At 50.9% G+C, this 12,588-nt stretch overlaps 1 protein-coding gene across 1 annotated transcript in view; it reads left to right on the top strand.

The window, feature by feature from the left end:
* Positions 1-4,190: 4,190 nt before the first annotated feature.
* Positions 4,191-12,588, top strand: part of ST8SIA2 (ST8 alpha-N-acetyl-neuraminide alpha-2,8-sialyltransferase 2) — a 31,734-nt gene continuing 23,336 nt past the window's right edge. The window contains exon 1 of the mRNA XM_041469316.1: positions 4,191-4,354. Coding sequence (XP_041325250.1) covers positions 4,257-4,354 — 98 coding nt within the window. The 5' untranslated portion in view covers positions 4,191-4,256. The remainder of the gene's footprint in view (positions 4,355-12,588) is intronic.

The raw sequence follows: 12,588 nt of genomic DNA, 5'->3' as shown, positions 1-12,588 counted from the left end.
AAAAGAGAAAATCAGGAGGGTTTTGGCTCTTTATCCAAGGATGTGAAGGCTCTCCCTGTCTGGAAGATGAGGAGCAGGGGATGCTTCTTTACCCATTTCAATAGGGGATGGATCACAGAAACTTATGGAGCCCTGTAATGTAGCAAAATTCAGGTTCAAGTCTAAATTTCTCTACTAAAACCAGGTCTAAATTTCTCTGCTTGGGCTGCAACTCAGTGCTCTCTGCTAATTTAAAAAAAAAAAAAATCATATTCCCCAGCCTGGGACAAACAGCTTCTCCTTCAGGAGCCAGGCGAATGCACTCCAGTAATGGGCATAGCCACTTCAGGATCCAGCTGGAAACCATTTACCCAAGGGTAGATGAAGCCAGGTGAGGAGGCTGGCAGCTCTGGAAGCTGCTGGCCTGTTTCCAGCACCCTCCATCCATGAGCAGAGCTGCTGGGCTGGTACAGTCCTGTCCCTTGCTCAGCGTGGAGACCAGCAAGAGCATTCAGGAGAAGATGAAGGGCATCAAACCTACTGAATCAGCATCCTTGCCTCCTGCCAGTGAACCTGCTGGGGAGGAAAAGACACTTCATGGCCCTTGGGGGTCACCTCTGTTTCGTGGGAGGGTTTTGCTGGCGGAAGCAGCGAGAGGCGGGTTGGGTGTCGGCAGTGACGCGATGGAATACGACAACCCTGGCTGGCCCCGGCTCCTGTGCCCGTCTGCCACATCAGAGCAGTGCTCAGCTGTATAAAATGGGCTGTAAACTTTGCTCATTTTGGCTGACAGATACGATAAAGGTTATGTGTGCTTTACAGCATTACGAATTTGATGGAGAAAGGTCCCCTGAGACCTCTCGCTGCACCAGGTTCTAGCATTTGGCACAGCATAGCAGGAACCTCATGGGTCATGTTCCCTGCCCCTCCTGTGCTGGTTCAGGAGTCACTACCCACCTCAGTGATGCTTCTCACATAGATTAAAAGCATTTTAATTATGCATTATTTCTGCACTCTTTGTGTATCTGTGCCTTTCATACGCACATCTTAAATTCATCGCTTCTCTGCCAGTTGTTTGTAAATGTCCCCAGGTGTTTAACTCTTATTCTCTGAATCCTCTGAGCTATTGCTGGTGAGTGTGGCTATTACATATTCCTGATATTTCTCAAAGGTCAAAAGAAAATGTAAAAATGCCATTTCTTTTCTCTTCTCCTTACAAAGCAGAAAATGCAATATTGTTCTGGTGTAGTTACTTTAGCTGCAATGCTAACATTTTATTTTTTTTTAAGTAGACCTTATTGTATTTACTGCAAATGTTCCGGATACAGAATTACTTCCTCAAATTATTAGGAACTTGAAGATATAATCAGCTTTTATTCTGTTTTAGAAGATATTACTCTACCACAACAGTCTATTTGCGACAGTTTGCTCTCATCTTCCTGCAACCCATCTTACAAATGAGACATAAAATTGAGGCTGTGGATGCTTATGGACCCAATCCTGCAACATTTATGCACCTGTTTAAGCTGAATCATGTAAAGATTCATGGTGGATTGAATGTGCAGAACGACTAACACTTGAGGAACTATGGCAATTGCTCCAAAGCAGTCTGCAGTTCTTCAGGATAACGAGCAATGCATGAAACTGGTGCGTTATCAGGGTGGATTATCTGCTCCTCCCCCAAATCTGGCCAGGATGCTGTAAAGGATGGACTTGGAGTGAATGCAGAGTAAACTGTCCTCTCTGTAGTCAGTATTATTATATTAATTTCCTCTTATCACTGCAGTAAGACTCCTGACTGTGCAGAATTTAGCCCTCAGCAGTGCATCGAGATCTTGAGGTTTCCATTGCAGAGTCACACTTGGTGGTGTTATACAGCTTTGTTAATTGATTACAAAATAATTCAGCAAGCTGCACTGTTCCTGCATTTTCTATCCAGCTTTCTGCCTCCTCATCTCAAACCAGCTGCACTTCAAGGTCCTGATCCCTGTGTATGAAGCCAAATCAAAGAATGACCTTTTTTTTTGACCTACATCTTTCAGAGGAATAAAGCAACAGATGACACCAAGTAGAGGATTCACAGAGCTCTTTGTGTGAGCCCCTAGCAATGGAGCTCTCCAGTGAAGGACATCAAGCTTAACTCTCAGCTCACCCTGCAAGGAGGATTTTTTTTTCAATTTCAGTTAATAGCAGCATTTCCATTGACTTACACAGGAGCAGAGCCAAATCCCAGTGTGTCTTTTAAGAAAAGCTACTCCTCAGCAGAAGCAGCATCTCAGCACATAGGATGCCTTTGCCCCTGAGAGTCCTTGTCCAGGCAAACCAACTCCCACCGTGCTCTGAATGATTGTTCCTCTTATTCCTCAGCCTCCATCAAGATTTCTGTTCTTGCACATTGACACTGTGATTGGCAACTGAAACACAAAGATCAGACAAAAGAGGCTGGAACACCACCTGGGATGGAGCTGAGAAAGATGCAGGAGCAGATATCTCCATCTGTATTCCTGAGGATGTGTAGGAGGAGAAGCCAGCTGCGGTGTGGTGCTCCCGAACCACAGGGGACTGTGCCCCGCTGCATCTCGGGAAGCCCCAATGTCAGTCCCTGCACCAGCAAGGTCACCTCAGAGCCTGTTTCCTCATCCTCAGGCCAGTCACACTGCTGTGAAACTCCAGAACAGGGTGGGCAAAAGGAGTCCAAGATGAATAAAATGGGAGGAAAATGAGGCTTTTCTCAGATTTATGCAGAAGGTAAATTATGGGGCTACTTATGCCACCTAAAATCACTTTCTCCCCAGGGTCCTGAATATGCTCTATTATTAAAGCTGTATACTGGAGTGTAAATTTGCCATATATACACTACAATATAATTGCACCAGACTCACCTGTGTTGTATTTTTTGCCTATAATGTAATGGTGATTTGTTTGTCTCCTCTTTCTACAAGAGTTTCAGGATCCCCAGGAAAGCACCTGGGCCATAAAACACTCATTCCACCATTTAATCCAGACAAAGAGAGAAGTGTTGTGCTGAGTGTGCCTCTCCATACACTATGCTGGTGTTAGCACCCCTGTACCCTGGTGCAAGGCACCTCGGCAGGAATCACACAACACTGACAGTGTATCTCACTGTACTTCTGAATTGATGCAAAAAGCCGTGCACAGAAGGGAAAATGGCAGCTTTCCAAGTGGCCCCAGTTAATAGCTCTGTTTTGCTTAATGGTGCCTCCCATTCAGACTAAAGATGCTGTTTTAAATATGTAAGCAATTAGTATCTCTCGCTCTCAACACATCTGTGCTGCTTCTCTCTGCTGCATTATAAATCTATCGCGTGCCTCTCCAGCTCGGCAGTGCATATATCACCAGATATTCTGATTTTCAGCAACTTTCTGCTCTGAAAGTTGTGCTTGGATTTGGTGATGCTCTGCCAGGCTAGCCTTGCCTAAACCCTGACACAGCCAGCCTCTCCATGTCTGTCACTGGACTAACAGGTAACAGGGATATAGAGAAAGCATCTCTTGGTTGCTTTTTGGCAGTTCTTTGGTCCAGCCAGTACTCACTTTAGTGTTTTTCCCAGCTTTCACACACTTTCCATGTAGAAACTGCAGGTTTTCTCTCCGTAACAAAACCCAAGGGTGCCTGTAGCCTGCAGGAGGATGTTTGCAGGGGTTGAAAGGTGGTTGAGATGCAGCCAAACATCTCAGAAGCAGAACACCTACCTTGCAGTTTTGTTCTTAAAAAATTCTGCCCGCACAAACTCCAGCGGGATCTAGAGTCACGGCAGGACTAGTGCGGTTATGACGGTCAGTATTTATAGGAGCGTAAGAAATCACTGCTGCTAAAATAGCGATTGATAGTAATAGAACTGGGTGTGATAAGTTATTCAGCTTTTTTTTCTTTTTAAGGCGGAGAAGGTAACAGCCACCGCACCGCGCGCGGGAGTTCCCGTTGTCTGATTTTATTACAGTTTTTGTCCTTTCGGGGAGAAGCCGCCCCGCCTGCGCGGTGCCCACCCCCTCCCCGGCCAGGACCGACCCCGCCACACCGCGCGGTGGGCGCAGGGGAGGAGACGGCACAGCGGCGAGGAGCGCAGCCCGCCGGCAGGGCTGGCAGGGGCTGGCAGGGCTGGCAATGGGGCACGGGGGGCTCGCAGGGCGCGGCGGAGGCGGCGGCTCCGGGCGCCCCGGGCCGCGGTGCGGCCGCANGGCGGCGGCGCCGAGCCGGGACGCGGCGCCGGGCTCCGCACCCCGCGGAGCGGCCCAGCCCGGCCCAGCCCCGGAGCCATGCCGCTGCCGTGCCGGGGCTGGACGCTGGCGCTGCTCACGCTGCTCGTCGGTTTCCTCATCTTCGCCGATATCTCGGAGATCGAGGAGGAGAGCGGGTAAATCGCCCGTCCCCGCGCGGGGGAAGGGGCGCGGAGCGGTGCTGGGGACCGGGGAGGAGGCGGCGGCGGAGGGGGCGGGCGCCCGGACAGTTTCTTTGTCTCCGGCTCTCCCGGTTTTTGCCGTGCCCAAGTGGGAAGGGAGCGCGCTGCGCTCCCGCGCAGCTCCGCGGGGCCGGGGGCAGCCCCGGGCGGGACCGCCCCGCCGCCGGGCAGGACGGGGCAGGATGGGGCACGGATGGGGCACGGGCCGGGTGGAGTCACGCCGGGCTGGGCAGGGCTGCGGGAGCAGGTACCTCTCCCGCTAGAGACGCGGTGGTACCGGTCCGAGTAGGGATGCTGGAGCATGTACCGGTCCCTTTAGGGATGCTGAGCCACCTGTCCGGATAGGGATGCCAGAGCAGGTACCGCCCCGTTACAGACGCTGAGGTACCGGTCCGGGTGGGGATGCTGGAGCAGGTACCACTCCCTTTACAGACACTGAGGTACCGGTCCAGGCAGAGATGCTGGAGCAGGTACCGCTCCCATTAGAGATGTGGAGGTCCTTTTAGAGAGGCTGAGGTACCAGCCCAGGGATGCTCTGTCAGGTACAGGTCTGGGTTAGGATAGCGGAGAGGGTACCAGTCTGATTAGAAATGTTGGAGCAGATCCTGGTCTGGAGACAGGGATTTTGGCACAGGCAGTGCTCGGGTGCTGATGGAGCAGGTCCCTAAGTGGGATGTTGCTGTGAGTGGTCTGCTGGACAGGGATGCTGGGGCAAGTTGCAGCCCAGGGGGCTTAGATGCCACTGCTGGTCCAGATGGGTGTGGTGGAGAGGGCACCAGCTGATGGGAGTGGTGGATAACAGACCAGTCTGCAGGTGGATAAGGGACCAGTCTGTGGGATAGGAGAGACTGAGCAGGGATCAGTTGGGTGGGGGTGATGGAGCAGAGAGCTTAACCCACTGGTGTGTCCCTGTGGGATGTGTTAGGGGCTTCATGATCACCTCTTAGTGATGGCTGTCGTGGTCGCTGTTTACCTGCAGGTGCCATGTATGGCAGGGGCTAAAGCAGCCCCTCAGTCTGAGGAGCAGCACCCTTCCCACCCCATAAACCCCATCTCTGAGATCTGGTTGGAAATTTAGGGTATGAAAGGAGCAAATGCAAAGAAGAGGGTTTGCATAAACTTGAGGAACTTGCTACAGCAATGTGGAAAACCAAATAATTTTGGTAATGAGGTGTGCACTCGGGGCACCCAAATGACACAAAGGTCTTTCTGTTTGGAACCAGCTGGCTTTGTCTAGTGTGTTACACCGAAACAAACACCTTTATGAGATGATAAATGAAATGCAGTGATGTTTGTTTATTGTTTCATTGTTATGTTATGCTGGGTGCCACAGGCAAGAAGTGCTTAAAGGTCAGTAGCCTTGTCCAGAAACATCCAGCACCAGACTGTGGGTTACCAGGGTAGATGAATTGTTGCTCTGCAATGAGCTGGCACTATCTATATAATAATAAAGGAAATTAAAATCTTCTGATGCGTCCTCCCCATTGGACTGGCTGCTCTGATCCCCTTGCTTTCTTCCCATCTCCTTTTCCGTCTTCTGTTCTTTCTCCTCTCTCCTCTCCTATCTGCTAGATCTACCCACTAGAACTTGCTGTGCCCTTATTGAAAATCTATTCTGTTACTCGCTTGTCCTGTTTTTCACCCTGGTTCATTAGGGATTCCCAGTATTGTGTCTTTTTTCTCCTCTCTTTTCTATACATTGTATGGAAATTGGCTGTTTGCTGGCTGCTTATCTCCAAACCCTGGCATCTGAGTTTGTTGCTGTAGTTCCTCCAAGGAAGTACTGCCAAGCGGTGCGGCGGCAGAGACGGCAACAGGGTCAGATGAGTTCTGTAGGAACAGCGAGCAGCTTGTTCCACACAGCATCAGAATTGGAAGGGCAGGAGGGAACTGGCAGAGGAGAGGAGCAAATAGGTCCAGGACCCAGGGTGAAGGAGGGTCCTGGGTCCCAAGCCCTCTGATGCACATGATGGCCAGCCCTTCCACAGATCAGTGCCCACATCAGCTGTGCTTCCCATAGGGGGATAAACAGAGCAAAGGTGGGACCCTTCTCTCTTAATTATATGTTATTTAATCATTAACTCGGGCAAACTGAACCTTTCTCTTGCTTTGTTCTCTCCCACCCACTTTTCCCCATTGCGTCTCTGGAGTGTTTCGCGTTTGATGAACTCCTGCATCCCAAACCCAGTAAGGGACCAGACACTGCTCACCTGGCACAGCAGTCTGGCACAATGGGCACTTCATCCCTTTGTGCTGCCGTGGTGCCAGGAATGGTGAGCACGGTGCTCTGACCTGGCTGAAATGTATTGCTGTGGTGACATGGAAAAGCAGAGTGCCTGTTCTACAGCAGGTCAGGGGATGATAGAGGGTTTTCAACTGTGGGAGCCACATAATAGCATTTTTTGTTAACAGGTCCTATAGGTAAAGGGAACTGTGTGACAGCAAAAATGCACAGCAGTGTTCGGTCCTTCCGAAGTTTTTCAGGAGCTCTCTCTGTGTCCAGCAGGGAACAGCTCCTCTCTCTGAGAGGTTTAGGAGGTGCTGTATATTTGTGCAGCTTTCCCCCACGTCAGGAATGTTTGGCTGTTGTATTGTGTGGCTCAGCATCCTCCTTCACACCCCCAGCCCCCTCGTTTTGGTCAGTGCAGCAGGGAAGGAAGGAGCTGCCCAGCTGTCCCCTGGCAGGCTAGTGGCACTGAGGGGGGTGGGAAACACAGGCAGGTGCAACTCTTTTCTTCTTTTTCCTTGGCATAGAAACACTCTCTAATTATTGTGAGGAGCGAACAGCTTGCCCACTTTTGCACGTACCCTGCCCCCTGCCTGTGATTTGGATTGTCTTTGGAAGAATGTTCCTCGTATGGGTGGGAGTGGGGGGGAACAGATTTCTCTCACCTACAAACACTGAGAAATTTCAGAAAGAAAACACAAAACGTTCATTAGGTAAAAAAGTAAGACAGAGTATAATACTACTGGCAAAAGGACAAAAAACCCAAAGCCATGCTGTTTCTCTGGACAAGAAGTTCCCTGGCTCGCGGGTGAAGGGAGATAGGAGCCGAGGGCAGCTGGAGCTGCTCTGCCTGTCACAGGCTTCTGAGAAAGATGTTTGTGCCTTAAGCAGTCCCATCTCGCTCCTCTAGACATCCTCATACCACCTCCCACAGCCAGGAGATGCTGAAACAAAGAGGTGTTGGGGCAAGGATGAGAATTCAGCAGTTCTCGCTCGTGATGCTGCGTCGCTCTTGCTTAGCCCGTTCCTCCCACCCCGCAGCCACCCCTGTGCGCGGGTTTTCCCCCTGCTACATCCTTGTCACTGTCTGGACGTGTCACCTACGGCTGTGTGGCTTGGGGTGGGATGCCGGCGGGATGCTGATGGGATGCCGGTGGGATGCCGGTGGGCACGGACACGCTCGCCGGCGTGTGCTGCTCCGTGAGGTATTGCTGTGCTGAGCGGTCTTGGCACTTTGTTTCCGAGCAGCCAGCTGGTTCCGGGCTGCTGAACTTTTCCTGCAGCCCGGTGGCGCCTGCGTTTCCATGCACCGCTCCCGCTCTTTGTTTCGCTGGCAGGAAACAAAAGACGCGCTCCCGGCCGCCTCGGGGAGCGCTGATGCCAGCGCAGCCATTCCTTCATCCGCGCCGGGATGGGGCAGCGCCACAGACCTGTCCCCGCAGAGGAAAACAAAGGGTTTGGCATCCAGTGGGGTGACTGTTGTCGGCGGTGAGGAGGAGAATTCTGCTCCGGTTTAAGGGGACTCTCTTTGTTACTGTGCGCCTGCTGTTGCAGTTGTGCAGGGGTCCGGCTGTGTCCTGGTTGTCTGTAGAGGGAGCTGGTGACCCGCTGCCACCAGGTGACTTCTCGAATTAGCGTCCGAGCCATCTTAGGGAGCACTTGACACTTGGTAATGGGTTGGTCTTAATAGGAGTCAACCTTTTCCCTGCTAGCCCAGACCACATGCCTTTCCATCCTGATTACAGCAGGAATTATATTCTGCTCGCTCTAAGTGACGAATAGGAGTCTCTGATATTGCTGGCCTGCCTGGGAGCTTGTCAGTAAATTGCCACTTTTTCCTCATGTGCCCTTTTCCAACACCTGCCTTTCAAAGACTCGGGAAGAGAGATTTTGTGTCCTTTATGGAGGCTGCTGTGCTTGCTGTGAGCGGGCTGTAGTCATAATGCTTCTTGTCAGGGTTGGTGCATGGGGTATAAATGTCCTGCTTACATCTTCCAGGCTGTGATTTACTGCACCCAGCCCAGAGTTAGTCTAAGACCTGCTCTCCAGCAGAAAGTTTTGCTGGAGAAAGTGCTGCATTCTAACAACAAGCGCTTTTGTGCCCTCACACAGTGGGTGTGCACAAGCCAACAATTATCCAGGTTGGGCTGGAGGAGGAATAGCTCTCTGCAGGAGAGGAGCCCATAGACATCCTGGAAGTATTCCTGTGTATGGAGCCAGAGGAGACCTTTGTACTCCGTGGGTATGGCAGGGCTCTAATAAAAGCTCCGTGACACATCAGGCTGGAAAATAAAAGCAATGTTGGAGCACTGATTTGAGTAAGGAGATAGTCAGGGTAGGTTTGATTGCAGCTCTTCTGACGGTAAAGCAGCCGATTTCAGGTTGGCTGCAGAGGTCCCTCTGCTCCCCATGAAACTCTCCCTCACCTCCTGCAGCCCTGCAGGGGCAGGGCAGGCTGCCACAAAAACATGGCCAAACCCCTGTGCTCCTGCCTGGAGCAGTTTGGGAAATGAATGTCCACGTTAAGCTGAGCTCTGAGGGAATGGTGGGAATAGTGGAGAGCTGGGATCAGCAGGATGGAAAGCACTCACAGACCCCCAGGTGAAACAAAAAAGAAAAGCCAGTGCTAATGGACTTCAGTCTGTTGAAAAGTTACTCCTCAGCCCAGCATTGGTTGTCAGCAGCTTACAAGACCCACAGGGAGGCAACTTCTGACCTTGCTGGTGAGGAGAGCTGTGGTAGGAGAATGCAAATCACCAGCCAGCCTTTCTTGGATGCACTCTTGCTGTAGCCAGGCCACTTCATGCGACCACAGCAATCGAGACAATAAAGCGGTTCCCAGCTGGGTTTCCTTTTTGCCCAGGTGGGCTTTTTGTGTCCCACCTGTAACCCTGCAAGTGCAGAATTGCAGTTGGGAATGCAGAGGAAGCCTTTCTGTCCCAGCAGAGAGCAGGGAGCTGCGAGTGCTGGCTGGTTTAGCGAAGGCTTGTTGAGCAGCTAACGGTGAGTTCAGAAATTCAGCCTCAGCAGTGCCCTGGCTGCTCCTCTGGGACCAGGGCCAGCCGTGACACAGCAGAGCCTGCTGCTGCCACCACCCCTCCCAGCTTCCCCAGGCACGGATGAACTCAAGGGGTTGGTTTTCTCTCATGGCAGATGGGCTTTTGATCTTCCAGGAAAAGCATTTAACAGGAGTGCCTTTATCTTTCCTTGGGCTTTCAGGCTGTCCTAATGATAAGATGAGGAAATGGCCTTAACTAGCACCAGAATAGTTTTAGATTGGATAGTAGGAAAAAGTTCTTCACTGAGAGGTCTGACAAGCAATTGGCACAAGCTGCCCAGGGAAGTGGTGGAGTCATGATCCCTGGAGGTATTTAAAAGGTGTGTAGATGGCTCTTAGGAACATGGTTTCATGCTGGAATTGGCAGTTTTGGGATGACTGTTGGACTCAGTGATCTTAAAGGATATTTTTAATCTGTATGATTCTGTGATTCTACAGGTATTTTTCATCCTTGACAGTAGCACTGCTTAAATACATCAGGCACACTTCCTGTAAAAAACAGTTGTTCCAAAACCAAACCAAAACTGGACTTCTTCTAATTGCCTCCCACATTTGTTTCCCCTGGGTCTGGGTCATCCTCAGCAGCAAGAAATAAGCCCAAAGTACAAGATTAGACAATAATTATTTTGCCGTTTTTCTGGCTTCCATCCCCAGTTGCCTCAGGAAACAAGCAAGTTCCCTGGCAAAGTAAATTCACTGGAGATGCAGAGTTTCAGGTGTCCTTCAACAAACACCACTGCAGAGCAGACAGGTGTCAGCTTCTCAGTCCCTTGCAATGCAATAGAAAATGAAAGAAAAAAGAGGAAAAAAGGGGAGTATCTTTACAGCTCCTTTTTCTTCACATTTCCACTGTAAATCCTTGTCTTTGCTGCAGCAGCTTTGATGGTGGTGGTGGCCTTGGGAGATGCAACTTCATCAACAGCAGCAGAATTGGCTCTGATTGGGAAGTGGAAGGACTCATCCAAGGAAACAGGCACAGCATTGCTAAAACCTGCCAGAGCAGTGACAGCCATGTGGGGTGGTGCTCTTTGCAAAGTTAGGTCTGAATACTTCTTGCTATGGCAAATCAGAAATTGCTATGGCATGCAGAAATCCCCTGGGAACATCCCAAACAAGCACAAACCCCAGCCCAGGCTCGCTGTCTTTGTGCTGAGCATGCTGTCCCTCCCTATGCAGTGCTCTCCATAGGCAGGGCTGCTCTGAAAAGCATGTTTTGTCACAGTTTTGGAGTGCTCTCTCAAGGCATCCTCAGTCCAGCAGCATCCCAGTGGGCTCCAGGTACCACCCATGTGTCTGGCAGCTCTGAATCCAAGGATGGTTCTTACAGCCAGGCTTTGCCAGCACCTTCAGGGATATCAGTCAGCTCTTGGCCAGTGGCTACCGCAGTGGCCGTGTTTCCCCTGCAAAGGTTAAGCATCATCATGAGGCATCTCCAGCATCTTTTCAGACACCCAGAAGCACACTCACCTGGAAACCAGCAGCTGCTCAGTGAGTAATTAAACTTCTTACTGCTGCCTGGATTTCCACGGTGTGGCTTTGTGAGCAGGGGAGGAGAGAGGAGGTCCAGCTCTGAAAACACCATGGGCTTTTCAGTATTTGGCAGCTCAACATTGTGATCTGGGATCTACATCACTGTGAAGGTGCTGGGATGGCTCAGTTGCTGGTTGTGGGGTGTAGCTCTCACCCAGCACTGCCAGCCCTCTTTGTGTAGGCACCAGATGTTATTTTGAGGATGCTCATACAGAAGAGTTGCCCCCGGAGGGGGTCTCTGCTCAGGAGAGGTCCTCAGCATCTGCATCAACAGGGAAAGAAGAAACCACATGAGACCTTCAGTATTCCAGAGTGCTGCACAGAGCACTGGGAAGAGGGATGACAGGGGTGTGGGAGGATGAGCCCAAGGGCCCACAGCCCCACATGAGAATATTTCATGTTGTACCATCTCCCAAGGTATGTGGCACCCAAGATGCTGCAGGAGCCACTGGGATTTCTGGTTTCTGGGATGCTCAGGGTGACAGGCTCTGCTGCAAGCCTGATGCTCTGCTGTTTGTGCTCCCTGAGAGCTCTGCTCTCAGAGCAGAAAAAATTATCTCAGGACAAATGTGTGGTGTAGACATGTTTTGTAAGCAGTGAGGCTTTTATCTCAGCTGCTTTCTATATCTTCTCTGAACTTTTGGGGTTTTTGCTTTCTCCCTTCCAGAGGGAAAGAAGAGAAAGAAACTAAATTACACAAACATATACGAAATACACAAACACCCTGCCCAGTTCTAAGCCCCTCTGGATCCTTTTTCCCTGCTTCAATGTCTGTTTCTTTGCTGGCTGTTTCATTAACACAGCCAGAGAAAAAGAGCTGATGCCAGGAATAATGTTTTAAAGATGAAGGAGAGAATAAGGTCCTGCCAGTATGCAGGATGGGGAGAGGGGAAGTGTCTGCCACGTGAGCCCTGTGAGTATTTTGTCTTTAGAGCATCTTGAGGTGATTGAGTCGGGCCATGCTGATGTTGTCACAAATGCATGTGGATGTGAGAGCTGACACCCTGCAGGTGCAGGAGTCACTTTTGTGGCTCAGGAAAAGCTCATACTGGGTTGGGCCCAGAGCTGAAGGGAGGGACAGGGGTTTGGTTACCCCAGTGATCCCCAGCAGTGCCCTGGTGACAGGCTGCCACGGGCATCTCCCATTGCCTCCTGTCCATTTGCTGTCAGAGCTGCTCTGTTCCTGCTGATTTGTCCCTGCTTTTGTCTCATAAGTGTTTCAGACTAATTGGCATGTTCCTTATTAAGCAATAGATGTCTGTTTTGCAAGCTCATGTGTCTTCATTCCAGTGTCCTCAGCAGACACGTGCAGTGGTTACACACCGTGGCTCTCAGCCAGGCAGAGGTGCCAGGGTCAAGCCCTGCTCACATTTA

This window comes from Pyrgilauda ruficollis, unplaced genomic scaffold (genome assembly GCF_017590135.1).
Source record: "Pyrgilauda ruficollis isolate IOZ18807 unplaced genomic scaffold, ASM1759013v1 scaffold23, whole genome shotgun sequence".
Lineage (NCBI taxonomy): Eukaryota > Metazoa > Chordata > Aves > Passeriformes > Passeridae > Pyrgilauda > Pyrgilauda ruficollis.
This window is presented reverse-complemented; position numbering and strand designations above follow the sequence as displayed.